This window comes from Neolamprologus brichardi, chromosome 13, assembly GCF_056152115.1.
Source record: "Neolamprologus brichardi isolate AB-2024 chromosome 13, ASM5615211v1, whole genome shotgun sequence".
Lineage (NCBI taxonomy): Eukaryota > Metazoa > Chordata > Actinopteri > Cichliformes > Cichlidae > Neolamprologus > Neolamprologus brichardi.
The window spans coordinates 19,994,370-20,009,629 of NC_142116.1; the positions used below are offsets into that span (position 1 = coordinate 19,994,370).

The following is a 15,260-nucleotide window of genomic DNA, read 5'->3' on the forward strand; positions in this document are numbered from 1 at the left end:
AAAAAAAAAAAGTGAAACTGCTTGTGTTAAATATCGAAAAAAGGAGACACATATAACTCTCACTCTCACTTCTTTGTTTCCTTCTTCTTTCTTCTCCCTCCAATCCCTCTTCCTTACATGCAGTTCATGTCCAGGTTGGGATTTCCCCAGGGTTCCCCTTAGGACCCAGGTCGGTAAAGGCTCTGACAGTGTGAGATGAAAGCTCTGCTGGAGGTACATACTGATCCACTACGATGCCAATCTCAGCTTTTCTGCCTCCTTTTTTTTATAGCTATTTTCCCTGGAAAAACAACTAGGCTGATACCAGGAAATCGTCTGGTTGCACAATAAGCGTTTGGTCTTGTTGGTAAGCAGTGTCTATGTAGAGGAATAAATGAAGATTTAACCTGTCTTTGATGGGCAATTGGCATCTTATTGCTTATAATAGGAACATCTGAGGGCTCTTCAGCAGATGGGCTGCAAAGCAGGCAAAACATCAGAGAAGACACAGAGGGCAGTGTATGAGCTGAGGTTTTTTTCCATACTAGGAAGTGCCCCACCCACACTTAGATCAATGCCCCAGAGACAACAGCTACACTCAATGGCTGAACAAGGAAACAGTTGCAGAGAAAAAAGATTGGGATAATTCAATGTAGCTGCCACATGCTGGACATGTGGCCACATCTAAATACCTTAACAATAAGATCACGGAGCATGTGATCAAGGAGCACATTCATGTTCCTTATACAGGCACTTTGTGGGTCCTGAGATTCCAGTGCTTTCCGGCGCTGCTCTCAGAGTCTGGTCTATGAAAATACGATTTTTATCTGTGTTTGTCTTCCCACACATTTTGCATGCAGGGAGACAAAAAGAAGCAAAGCAGTATTTGCTTTGCACGCCGTTTGTGGATGTGTCTGTGGTAGCCGAGTCATAGTGTTGCAGACTTTGCAATGTCCACATGTCGTTTCCAAATTAAAATGGGGATAGTGCTTCAGCTGAGTAACGAGCTTGTGTAAAACCGGCTTCCTTTTTCTGCTGTAACTGTACCGGCAACAATACATACTTTAACCTTACGTCATCTACAATCCCTTCATAAAGAGCCTCTAATCACAAAGTGCAATGAAAACTGTCTCCATGGAAATACATTTTCCAACAAAGTCTCCTGGCCGCCATCTCCTCAATACTATTTATAGAAGGACCACTAGCTAGCCGACAAAAGATGAGTAACAGTGTAGTGAGAGTGGAAATGTCTCGTATCTCCACTTCTCTACGCTGTTTGGTTTTTTTTCCCCCCCTCACAGCCTCATTTCAAAACAAAGTCTTTAAACGAGTGTTCACACAAACAGCTGACTAACACTCTCCAGCCTCACAAGAGGAAAGCAGGTTTCATGTGAGTGAAGTTGGAAGACGCTCGCTTCTGTGTTCAGAACCGATGCGAGGCAGGCAGGATGTGCACGCATGCACGACGGCAGACAGCAGAGTGCAGAGAGAAGGCAGCGAGGGTCATCGCTAACCTCCTCTGACAGAAGGTCACGGGACTCACAGTCTGCTGCTTTTTGACCTCCGTGTGTGGAATAACGATGAAAACACCATGAATGTTTTTTTAAGGTCAGCAGCTTCTACCTCAATGCACATCAAATGTCTATGACATATATATATATATGTGTGTGTGTGTGTGTGTGTGTGTAGGGGGGGGGGGGCACAGTTACATGTGTATAAATTAATAAACATTCGCTTCCATGCCTGTCACAGAACAAAGTGCTGGACTAGCATTGCATTGCTGTAGCAGACACAATGCACAGCCTGATCCCATCATTTGAGCATTTCACGGGCCTCTGCATCTCTGCCTTTAACAGCCACAGCCTGAACACACTCTCAGAGCTCGAGGGAAAGGTCTTCTTGAATCGTGCAGCTATTGCTAATTAGCATTAGCCCGCATGAACATCACACATATTATTATCACAGCGCAGCTGCGCTATAAAGAAGACACGTTCCTGCAAACAGCATTGCATTAACTTAATGACCGAAAACAACAATTACAGATGTCGGTTTTCATTGGCAAACACAGTTACTCAGCGACAGCTGAACAAGACTTGTTGAGTTGCAATTCTTTTATTACACCGTATCTGAGGTGCTAATCTACTATTAAATGCTCCGTCTTGAACTGACGGCCTGATACTGCTGTCAAGAGTCAAAAGGTAAAGCGCTCTTTTGATCCAAAGAACTAAAGCATTTCGAAAAATCATCCTTGCAGTCAAAGGCATCATCAACAATGGATTATAGCAGCAGAGCTATTTACATAAGCAATTCACTCAGTGCCCTGCTTCCCAGAGGTGCCTTTGAGAAGAGAGAAGATTGTATCTCTCACACGCCGTCTCCTCTAAGTCCTCACTGACTTTTCCCATAGAAGAAGAGGACAGAACACCGTTTTCTAAAGCAGCGCAAAGGATTGGCGAGTAGGCCGTGATGCACTGGCCAATGAATCTGAATCAGGTGACAATATACATGCAAGGCATGTGCCAACTAAAAGTAATTTTTGAATGTATTGATTCATTACGGTCATTGTTTCAAGCCAATGGTCAGGACTGCTTTATAGTGCTTTTAAATTTACAAAGTTTTGTATAGTTTATGCACACATTAAATGAAAAATTCCAGACAGGGCAATAAGAAATGGTGCAATATGACATTATATATTATTAGAGCTTCTGCTGGAAATGTTGTTAACCCCAGCGACTTCAACCAGCAGGCGATGGGGGTGCGGGGAGGGGGGTTTAATGCTGCATTCAATTAATGTTTCAGCCGCTATAACACTAAGTGTGCGGCACAGACAGCATAATGGAGCTGTATTGGTTTAGGTGCATCTCTTCACGCACAGTAGGGGTTTAGTTCTCTCTGTACCAGCTAGAAAGCACAAAATCACTGTTAACACTGTTCTCATGTGTTAAATATTGATCCAGCAGGAACATAGACAGCAGCTAAACAGGTGAAGTATTAAATTACAACATTTGCCTGGTTCTGTATTCCTGTTATATGCTTTTTTATGTTTCTATCTAAAAGGTTTCCATCTAAAAAAAATTACCTAGTGTTTTTCAGCCCAGTGGGATATCAACTTGAGCCAGCCGGGCCATCGAGCTTGTAAATCATTGCATAATACAAAGTTTTCGACAAAGAACAATCTCGTGTTACCGGCACACAGATCTGGTTTCCAGTCGTGCTCTTGCATTCACTTGAAAATGAATACTTGAAATGCAGATATTGACAGTGTGTCATCCATATTACTACAAACACTGAGCTGATAATACGCCAATCCCTCAAAAGAGTCGTTCATCCAGGGAAAAGGAGACTAGGTGGATTAATCTGAACGGGATGTGGTCAGCAGTGAGGGTACAAGAATAAATCAAAAACACTCAATAGTGTTTAATGCACAGTTTATCAACAGCAGCAATACATTAACACTTCTCTGACTCATATATAGTGTGATATTATAATTTGGCCATATCTCACAGGCCCTGTGACGCTTGGCACAATATCATCCTAATAAGATTATCAGGTTAAAACCTCATGATCACGCAGAAGTATAGAGCACCATTACAGTGACCCTGTTGGTTTGAACGAGCCTCTAAAACCCCACCCATAGTGTACCACATAACCCCTCCGTGCTTTGTCTCATGTCCAAACTACCTCAGTTCAGCTCTCTGGATCAGTTATGTTTAATCCACACGCGTCTCCAGTCATTGACCCACTAGTGCTGATATAGGAGTTAATTAAAAGAGACAAGGCTCAAAGCTCAGACTCCCGATTCATTTAAAACAAGCAATTAAGAATTCAGAGGAGAGGGGCTTCTACCAGCAGGAAAACTGTTAGAATTAGGGCTTGTGAAGCCATGCGTGGACACAAAAAGTAACACAAAAAAAAATAATAAAATATGAGCTTAGGTTACTAAGCTGACCTGCTGTGTCCTGGTGAAGATATATTTGTCTCTATCTGTTCCAGCCTATTATAAATATAACAATGGGACTTGAGGGCTTGGAATCCATTGTTGGACAGAGGTGTGCATCTTTGTTTGTCTTCTCCATGGTGAAACCCCCATGTGTGCGCTTGTGTCTACTATGGCACCGGTACAATCTGGGTAATCACAGTGCAAACAAACTGGGCGCCGGGCCGAACAGAGTGTCTTGCTTTATGGGGCTCATTGACTCCCCGGATGTGCTCAGACTCTGATCAATCTCAGCTGAAGCTCACTTCTTGACTTCTAGTGGTGTAATGGGGATGTCATAAGCATCCTTCACAAAACACAGGCGGCTAATTTCAGACAGAGAGCGGGCTGGTGGTGCAAAAGCAAACGGGGCCAGAACTGAAGTTTGTGAGTCAGCCCTTTGGAGCTCTGGGGGAACAAGTACTAAATTGTTGAATAATTAAATCAGATTTGGCAATTTAATGCATAATAACATAAAGCAAGCTAATTTTTCATTTGGTGCAGACTTCTTTCCTGCTCGTGCCTCGCAGAAACAGATCATTATGAACGTTATGGCACCCGACAGTTCTGCTCTCAACTCTACACATCCTTTTTCTTCTTCTCATTCCCATCACATGGTCATGCATGCAGATGGCGATAAAGTTGCCATCATGGTACTTATTCCAGCAACTATCTAGCGAGTGCTACAAAAGAAGAGCAAGCACAAATGAAGCTCAAGAAACACACAAGCTGAGGACACGAGAGGAAGATGAGATTATTCTGAAAAGTAAGGACTTCCGCAGTCTCCAAATCTATTGGAGTCCACAGTACAATTGATTTACTATGAGATAAGGATTGATTTATTATATAATAAAATAATAATTGTTTGTTCAAAATCATGTGAATCTTGAAGTGTGCTTTTAAAGCACTCCTCTAAAAATAGTTATATTTGTGTAAACAAATAGACTTTTTACATAATCTTCCCTGCTAGAATATTCTTGAGGGCGACGCACATCAAAACTGAGCGCTTCTTTAATCTGCTTTTGACCCAAAGCATGAAGTATCAGTACATGAGCGGAAGTCTACAAAACTCTGTTCTGACAGCTGTGGCTAATGCATGGCGACCGTGAGGGTAAAAGGAGCAAACAGAGGCAATGCCGAAAAGAAACAACAACCAGCTGACATCACACCACACTAAGCCACCATGAAGAGACAATTTCTCTTAGGTCGACACGCGCTATGACCTCGACACAAGGATGATGTCACAGTGGCCCTCATATCCTGTTTAGCCATGACTGGTGTAGGCCTCGCTTCACTAGTAACACAGCACGAGCAGGTTTTGTCATACAGATAAACTCTGAAACACATGCAAATTTCACCCCAGCAGTTCTAGGTCCTCAGAGATCAGCTGGCTTTATCAGAGGAGACATCGGCTCACACGCTAAAAATCACCGGGACAAAAGACGTGCAGCCAGCTCGAAAATGTCAAGCTCTGGTGCCATTAACCCCGAGCATCGATCCAGCAGGAACAAAAGGACTGCTTATGAGCTTGTGCGAGTGTTTGTGTGTGTGTGTGCCGTCGTGAGGGGCCCGAGCAATTAAGAGTGCTATTAGCCTTGTTTAAGTTTGTCGGGATTCCGCTTGGAAAGTGACTCCACTGAGTCATATGTACGCCTTAGTTGGCTTTCAAGGGCTGCCTCCAAAATCTTTTATTCTATTTTGGTTAAACTATAACTTAAAGGAGCACAACTGTGCAGTGAATGGCCAGTAATGTACTACCTATTCCTCCAAGAGACTCTAATATATACATAAATAATTTACAAAGTTACTATGCTTTGACAGGCATGTAAAATGTGCTACTTTACCAATGCATAAAAGAGTCCGTGTGGAAGTGTGCATCTAAAGCTATGCAAAATAAATTCTGAAAAGGTACCCTGGAAGTCACAAAAGTGCTTCCAAGCAACAATATTTTTTGTTTTATTTATACATCTACTAGTTTCCTGGAAACTGGATAATGATCTTCTGAGTAAAACTCCAATTTCGAAGCAAAGACGGTTCCAGAGTTAGACAGATGCAGGAATCTTTCCAGTTCTGCTGTCAAAGTAATGGGAAAGCTGTAAAGGGAAGCAGCTAGTTTCTCTTCTGTGAAATAAAGGTGAGCCTGAGGCCAAGGGAATCCTCACATCATAGATTCCCAACGTTCCTCTGAACCACTTTCCAAACGTTACTCCATCAGCAAAGCGGGGCTCATTCGCACATGCTTCCGTTTGTAATTAAGAACTGCCTCACAGTTGACTGATATCCCAGTTTCTTCTTTCCTGCTGCCTGTCGAGCAGTCGCGATTCTCCTCTCACCACCCAGGTTATTTTCTGCGTTTCACTGAAAAACTGTAATTTCTAAACCTGTCATTTATAAACTCTAGAAAGAAATACTGGGCAGGCTTGGCTCAGAGAATCCAACAATGACTGGACTGATATGAGAAATTCAAAATACAGGAAGCAGCTGTGAGATGTTTATACTCCATGGTCATATGCAAATAAAAGTGTTGCAAAAGGAGGAGAAAGACTGCACTCATGAGGTGCAATTTACATCCTAATGAAATGAAAGCACCCACCCACTCTTTTCTTTTTTTATTTAATTGTCACCCAGACTGTCAATGTGTCTACACAACATCCATCCAACTCTGCAGCTGCTCTTAATTCACCATGAACTTGAATAAACGATGCTATACCCAATCAATATTTCCAGAAGGAAAGGTCAACCCAAGCTGTATTTTCCAGACTCTTCATAGTTCTTCTGAACTGGTTTGTGACAGGTTGCTAATGTCCAGGTAAGATCCGGGTAAGAATTTACCCCAGTTACGCATGACGATGCCATGAAAATGACTGTGGACAAAGCAATGATTTCAGCGCAGCAAAAGAAAAGTATAGATTAACAAAGTGACGGGACAACACGCAAGTCTGGAAACCGTTTCCCATAACTGTCACATATTTTTGACAAATTCAGGTAAAGCCAACCTTCACACAAGCTAAACCTGCCCGGTCTAATTCACACTGCTCATTTGGACCCAGCCTTCCCACTGATTTGTCACAATAATGAGACCAATCTCATAACTAATGGCCTGAAAGGCAGGGCAGCTGATGACCTTCGGGCTCTAGTAGCAACCTGCCCTCCTGGCAGAGGATGCCACAAGCCCCCCGATCTGAGATGAGGGAGGGTAACCAAGCGATGCCTCCATCCATCATCACATTACGCAAGTTGGCCTAATTTAATGTCCTTTTCAGACCTGACTGCAGACACGCTGGGCCACACAGAAACATGGAAAGCAGCTAATTAGTCTACGCCAACAGCAGAGGTTCGGCAGTCATTTTCCACTTCAAGGATGAAATGCCATCTGGATTACTAATGAGGACTTTGTCCATCACGACAGTCTCACCCATTGCAATGCCAAACGTCACCATAATGAGGCGATAACTGAAGCATGCAGATCCTCGCTACAGTAAGGTGCTGGATCATTAAAATAATAACTGCACGGTAAATGCAAAACAGGAAACAGATCAGGTGCTACAGTAGCGACCACATTCGCTAAATACATAACACAGCAGACAGCAAACAGGCTGCAAATGATTGGAGCTCCTCAGAGCCTAAAAACGTTTTTTTTCCCCTCTTTATGCCGATGAATTTGCTAAAGTTCACCTTGTTTTTTTAAAGGCAGTAATGCAGAACGTAGTAGTTAGAAAATTCACAGCTGGAGTAGTTAGAACATTAGGCACACAAACGTCTACAGCATCCTTCTAACAGGACTAACCTAGAACTGTATTTTAAAGCAATACTCTCCAAAATGAAGCCAGTAAACTGTAGAGAAATTAAAAGAATATCTTAAGGGTTTTTTTTTTTTAATATTTACAGAATTGTATTTATTATACTACAAACAATGACATACATATGTAATGTTACACAACTTTTACTGCATGTTCATTTGTGAGTGTATGTGTGTAAATATAGCAGTGAGAACACAGAAAAAAATCCCATGTGGGGCAGCCCGCAGTGGGTTAACAAGGCAGAGACAGCAGCCAAAAAGAGAGCACTGGGTGATTTCTCTGGGGCGCACACAAACCTCAGAAAGAAGAAAAAAAATGTCAAACGCGCTTCTTGCTATGGGCCGTGTGCCTGTGCTCTCAGCAGCTCATGGATCATTAAGGGCCAGTGAGCGTCAACTAGAAAGCAAGTTTGCTAAAAGATATGAAGCAGTGTGAATGAACACAGCGGGTGAGAAGCTTCGTCTCAGAAAAACTGAGACGTACTGATGTTGACGTAGCATTTCTTCATCATTTCTATCCAGATCGGTCTTTGGAGAAATAGAGGTTGGACACTGAAGAGATGGAGAGCTGTGATAGGTTGAAACTGTAGGAAAAATATCTGGAAAATCTCAGAAAACGTTTCGTTAGCTTTTGTTATTTAATTGTTTATCTATTACTTATTTACTTTGGTTCAGTAGGAAAAGCTGAAAAACACAGTTAAAAGTCTAAAATTTATACCATCCCTCACATTTTCCAAAGATGCTAAGCTGACCAGATTGGAGTCTTTGGCTGGTTGATTCTGGCCCCTGGGCCTTATGTTTGACACTCCTGTTTTAGCTGAACCGTTTCACAAACTTGTCGACCTAACTGTAACAGACACAGTGAGTCACCCTGCCGAAATCTGTAGATGGAAAAAAGGCCCATCCGCCACATAACTCCTGAACCACAGCAGACCCTGGAAATTACTCTGGCTACCACTCGACAGGGTGACCGCCACCAGAGCTGACAGGAGCTCTGTCATTACTACGGCCGCTAAAGCTATCAGCTTTTCATCACCGTAATAAGATGACAACACACACTTGTCATTTTGTCTGGTGTTAAGATAATCCATGATCTTTTCACGACACTGCCACGAAATGTCAGGAAAGGTGCTGCAGCATGAGCCTCACAGACAGGAAAGAGACATAAGTCTGTACTGCCTGAAGCTTCAGAGCGAGTATGCGTCCACATTCTGGTGTTATGAGTTACTGAGACGCATTTAGACCCAGCCAAACTAGTTCATGTCCCTGGCAGAATATAACCCACTGTGGTACCAGTTTACTGTCATGTCAGCTTAATAATTAACACCCTAGATACGTTTTGCTTGAACTAAATGAGGAAATGCACCTCTTTGTTTTCAGCTCATCTCTAAATTAACTCTTTATCTTTTATTAGGCTACATGCACTTTTACCTCAACCTTGAGTAAATGCACTATTGTGATTTTAAGCTTGCCCAACAAATTAAACTGTTGTGGGTGCTTGGCTTGGCCTGATTGCTGGATTTGTTTTGATAAAGACACATGATATATACCCAGAAGCCACTTTTGCTCTAAAAAAAAAAAAAAAAACCAACAATCAAGAGATTTCAGGAAGTAAGTAAGAACTTGGTAAATATCTTTTGGGAATGAGGGAAATCTATTTAGAGGAAATCATTTTCTGTCAATGTGGCATGCTGTGTATTTTAACAACATTTACTTCTTCCCCGCTTTATTTGTTCGTTTAAATCAGGATTGGCAGGAAGAGTGGATGGCACGACATAACAACTGGCACAACCGGCATGTTATTATCTGGTTTACCTATTTCGATCTTTCACACAGTGTTGCTCTGTTAATAACCAGATGATTTTTGGACAGATTTTATGGAAACAAAAACAAAAAAACTCAAACTCTACATTTAGCACAAATGCATGCGGGTCACAGCTTGGAACAATGTCTATACCTTAGTGGGTAGTGAATCCAGTCACAGTGTCTCAAGACACCCGTTTGACTAAGATAGGTTCCCAGTGAATCGGGGTAAACAAACATGCCCGTCTGGCAAAACAAGATTGGTTGCCTCGTTGTTATTTCCTGTTCATTACTCTGAAGCTCACTATCTAAAACTCATAAACACTGGTGCTAGTGATCTTGGCTAATCAGTTTTTCAAGCTGACGATAGGAACATATATGGCTTAGACTAAAAGTCGAGTCACACTGCAAACTTTTAAAACAGTCTGAATATAGCCAAACCAATAAGAGCACTGCTGACGGTTCTTTCAGATTCTTCATATGGGATGTGTTGCATGAATTGCTTTCATGTATCTTTCTGACATGGTTTCACTTCAGGTTTTTAGGTTTTTGGGTCAGCTATGATAAAACTAAAACAGGACTTTATAAAAGTGAAATCACTTAGCGTCATGATAACCGTCACTTACAAAGACAATGAAAGCCCTGCGAGAAAACTCAGATCAGCTTTCTCACCCACTCACCCAAGAAAAACTCATCCCACTAAAAACGCCCCTGTGTATAGATAGTAATCCAATATCAGCTATGTTGACCACACATTATTATCACTTCTCTCCTGCTGAGCCACTGGCCATGATGTGATAACATCCAAGAACAGAAACGAAGGTCATTGTTGTAAAACCCAAATGTCATAAACAAACGGCCTCTGAATTGCCATCAGTTATTTTTCACACAACATGGGGTCATACACCTGCCAATCATCTGACTGCAAACTGAAGACCGGACTCATTAAGTAGCAGATAAATGAAAGCCGAATGGACATTTCCCCCATCACTTCATACCATATACCCGTTTCTCCCCTCAGTCTGTAAATGTTGGATCGCTGAGTCTGAAACCAGTTTATCCGTGAATGGTAGAATAACATTGATGGAACTGCCATTGCGGACACGTCTATCAGTCATTCAGCTATCTTATCACCCTTAGCACAGCCACAAGCTTAGAGTCACTCTCTTATCACACTAATCCGGACAAGTTCAGAGCTGAGTCTGTGAAGGCAGCACGGATAAATTAGTTTACTCCTTTACTGATTGGATTAAAAGCCAGGAGCGGGCCTCGGCCCCCCGGCCCCAGCTGCTCTAGTCTCCAGCTGTTCAGCTTTAATGAACATACGAGCTTTAATGTAAGTAAATGACTACAAAAAACAATATTTAATGCCTTTTATTGCCACATTTTCCATTAAATCACATATTTTAGATGCAAGATATGAACATATTGACTATCTCGCAGTACAGAAACTTCTGACTGATTTATAACCCTTTTACAAGGAGTATTCCCAGTGACTCGCCTCTCCTACTACACGTCAGGAAAGCAGCATCATATATGACAGCTGGCTCAATATTAATCTAGTGCAGGTTAAATGCAAGCATATGGAGTCCACTGTCTCCTTTGCAGCCCCATTATCAGAGCCATTACACAGCTCTACATTTCTAGTTAGGCTCTAGACACCATATTTAGGCCTTCTTTCAAACACATGTGCATACAGCCTGCATGGAAACTGTATGCATCCCACTGCAGCTTTAATCAACACTAGTGCCGAAACAGGGTTTCTACTGGAAGACTCACAAATGAATACAGAGGCTTGGCTGTCACAAAGTGACAGGCCCGCGTTAGGGGCCGCCGCAGCAACGCTTCACTGGACGGAGACACAATATGACAGACAAACAACACTACAAACCTGGGCAGCCTGAAATAAAATGAAAACTTATTAGCGGCCAACTCTGGCAAGAGACAGTGAGTAGTAACGTGCTTAAAACACTTAAGGCTTTTTTAGAGATGGAAGAGGCCAAGAATATCAATTCAGTTCACTGTAATAGTTCACAGTGGGAGACAGTTCACAGTGGGTCTAGTGTGGAGATATGGAGTGCGTGTGTCTCTTCTGACAGCTCCTTAACCTCCGGGCTGGCCTGCTTCACTGAGAAGGAAAGCCTAATTTAATTTCAAGGCCTGTGGAAAGTGTGCCTGAAGATGGTGTCAGAGATAGAGAGAAAGACAACAAAACTCTCAAAACATTACATCAGTACTTCTAACTACTGCAAAGACTTCCACATTCCCAGAACCCCATCCTGGGCTTCTCCTCCCTCCTCAGGCTGCTGCTGGAAAGACTCACAGTTTCCTCTGCCTCTGTGACACCCCCCCCCCCCCGCCCCCTCCCGACAAGGGGGGAGGGGCGGGGGTGACAGAGGCAGGAAAACGCTGTGCAACTATTGCATGGTAGTGACAGCTCTGTAAACGCAATTACCTTCCTGTTATTGTGAGCATTGTTGAGGGTGCATCCATTACTACAGTGACCATGTAAAGAAAAGACCTGCATCAGCTTGCAGGAATACCTAGGATTTCCCTGATGAATGGGGAAACACCCACAGGGAGGGGAGAAACAGCAGGCCGGCTGGAGAGTCTGACATCATCCAAGTACAGACTTCCATGTTCCTGTGAAGCCTCATATGCGTGCATGGATAAACACTGAGCGCATCTATGGATAACTCTCTTCAGCTCTCTTGCAGACACACACAAGCACAACTTCCTCTCCAGGTCTGGACAGATGTTCATTGTTCTGAGTTTCTGCTGCTGCACAAACACACACCAGGTAATAGCAGAGAGATAGGGCTAACCATCAGCCACGGGCTCTCAATCACACCTTTACTGCAAAAGCACAAAAAATAAGGCATCCATACCCTTCCACAGTCAAACCAACCCTAGCAGCTACTGCAACCTAGAAGCTCAAACTGGGTCTTATTCTAATTCATATTCGCTGATCAGAATGATACTGGGATTAACATATGCCTGCAAAGTTGAAGGATTTCTTCTGTGTTTTTTGTTTGTTTTTTTTAAATCACGGGTTATGAAGCATTTGAGAGGCGAATGTTTGAAGGCTAGTTACAGTAAACGGCGGGGCAGCAGCAGCGGGGTGTCGATGGGTTTCAAGTGCTCCAAAAAGCTGCATTGCCTCTCTGTCAAACCTCTACGTCCCACCGTGGATTAAAATATCCACGCGACACCAGGTTGGGATACGTATCATGACTCGTCGTGTGCCTCACCTTTACGTGAAGCTCGACCTCAAAGAAATAAATGAAGTGGGGCAGATATTGACGCTAGTTAGCTTCACTTCCTTAGCCAGCCCCGCTTGCCTTCTCTCCGGTCCAGCCTCGCCAGCTCGGTCCCTACCCCTCTCTCTCTCTCTCTCTGTCTCTCTCTCTAGGAGCTGTCTCAGACGTCCTGGGACTTACCGGTCTTATATGCTGATGATGCCGCTGTGAAGAGACAACAAGTGCGGGGCGGCTGCTGGCCACCGCTCCGCTGCTCCGGGACAAGAGGAGTACTGATCTACACACTTTCACAGCCATCTCTGTAGTGAAAGCTCGCCGTGAAGGAGACTGCTGCGGGCGGGCGGACGGAGAGGCACCGAAGAAGCACAGAGGGAGGGGTGGGCGGGTTTGCGGGGCTGGACTATGATATACACATGCCCAGTGTTGCACCAGTGTGCTAAGATAATGCACTTCTGTGCGCACTAGTTCAAAAAAAATGTATGTTATGCGAAGACTGCAGTACACCTGTCTCCAGTGACAATATACCCTACTGCAATTCAAAAAAAAAAAGAAGTCTGGTGATAGTGGCATGGGTGAAGGAGCTATATACACACATCTCGGTGAAAATCATTCTGTTTTTATGTCTAATGTGTTTAACCAAATAAGAAAACATGTGTACTATGTTTTTGTTATTTTTTAAAAAGAGGGTTTCATTCTTAAAGCTTCACACTTAACACAGTGCACAGTGCAACCTGTCTGAATGTCTTTCTGTCACTCGTCACACTATCCATCTATAGCCAAATATCAAATATAACCTGTCCTTCAGGCACACTTATGTCCCTGGATCAAATATAAGTGAACTGATCTGGGGTGCACTGTTTTCTGGAGAATCATCCATCCACTGCAAATTGAGCTAATGGGAGTGGTAATGGGTCTGTTTGGTCAATGAATGTCAAGGAGACTCCCCACCGTGGAATGCAACCTGTTTTTTTCTGTAATCTTTGACCAAGCCCATCATATAATACCACCTACCACACCTGTGTTGGTCAAGGGTGAGTCCAGATAGGCAACTCTTAAAAGACAAAAACAAACACATTTTGTGTAATTCACCGCAGTGATTTATGTGATCACATGGTTTCTTATCACAACTTTAGATCCAAAGTAAGGAGCAGAAAGATAAGGAATGAGTCAAATTTGTTGTTTTGTTGCTTGTCTTATATTTTTGTTTTTTATGTATTTATTTCAAATACAGTAGCAGTATGTCATTGCTCCTGAACTCATCCCAATTCCTTCTTTACTTCTTCAGGTGCACTGCATCAGGCTGTGTGGGTGATGCAATTTAAATGCAAATTCCCAGTCATGGACAAGGATCTGCTCAAGGCCTCAAGCCTGCATCGATTCACAGGGCGGATCTTTTGTGTGGTGCCAAACACTACCGAGCACTGGCTCAAATAAACCTTTAGACGTCTGCTCTAACTGTGTCACGGTGGTGGTGCATTTGCACATGATGCGTCAGCAGTGTAAACTAAAGAGCTTGCAGCAAAGAAAAGCTACCTGCATGTATTAGATTTCATTAGAGCTAAGATGTGTATGATTTGTTTGTACTCCAAACTGTGTCCACAGCATTAAATCAGCTAATAAAGAGAAGCTATACATATCAGACCGTGGTGTTTGATCTCAGTGTAACCTAAAATGCCCTACATGTCACATTATTGTAACAGCACAACTTCTTATCTTCCTCAAAATCTACAGTTATGATACTTCGGGTGAGTTATCACCAACGTAAAGACACTAACACTGCAGGTGCAAGAAAATAAGACCAGGTGACACCATTCCTTTTGAAAGTAACTAAGTATTTAGATATACCGTATCCAAGCCACACCAAAGTGGAAAAAAAAAACACTTTATGGAAAATCTCAATCATACCCCAGTTAATTTCACTCAGACACTCGTGTTAACAAATTAAACCCCATAAATTAAAATTCCAAATGAATTACTGATATAAATTGGACATGACAAGTCTCTACAGCACTAAATTTGTGCGACTCAAATAAAACCACTGCTGACAGTAATCTTTTTTTCCCCCCGGTTATCCTCATATGATTGAAATTTTTATTTATTTTTAATAGAGACGGTACAGATTTGAAACACCCTCTGCCACCATGTCTCAAGGTCATGATGAGTGATTTGAGGAGAGTACAAAATGAGGTGTGTTTGCTTGCCACGTAAATATGAGTGTTCACACATGTCTGTACTTGAATGAAATGTCGCCCAGCGTGAAAATACAAAAGAGCTCCGCCCGTGGTTCTATGAAAGAAGTAACGCTCAAAGACAGCACGCATGGGTGTGCAGACGTGGAATATGTCACAGAGAAATAAGACTGATGTAAGTGGAGGCAGCTTTTGTCCTCATGTCAAAAAAAGAATAAAAAAGAAGGTGTTGTTGTTGTTGCAGACGAACAACA

The 15,260-nt window shown here is 42.7% G+C and overlaps 1 protein-coding gene across 2 annotated transcripts in view; it reads right to left on the bottom strand.

The window, feature by feature from the left end:
* mcu (mitochondrial calcium uniporter) overlaps nucleotides 1-13,158 on the bottom strand; it is a 60,805-nt gene extending 47,647 nt beyond the window's left edge. For both annotated transcript variants that reach the window (XM_006800832.3, XM_006800831.3), the window contains exon 1: nucleotides 12,998-13,158. In XM_006800832.3, the coding sequence (XP_006800895.1) occupies nucleotides 12,998-13,114 (117 nt within the window). In that variant the 5' untranslated portion in view covers nucleotides 13,115-13,158. The remainder of the gene's footprint in view (nucleotides 1-12,997) is intronic.
* Between the last annotated feature and the right edge of the window lie 2,102 nt (nucleotides 13,159-15,260).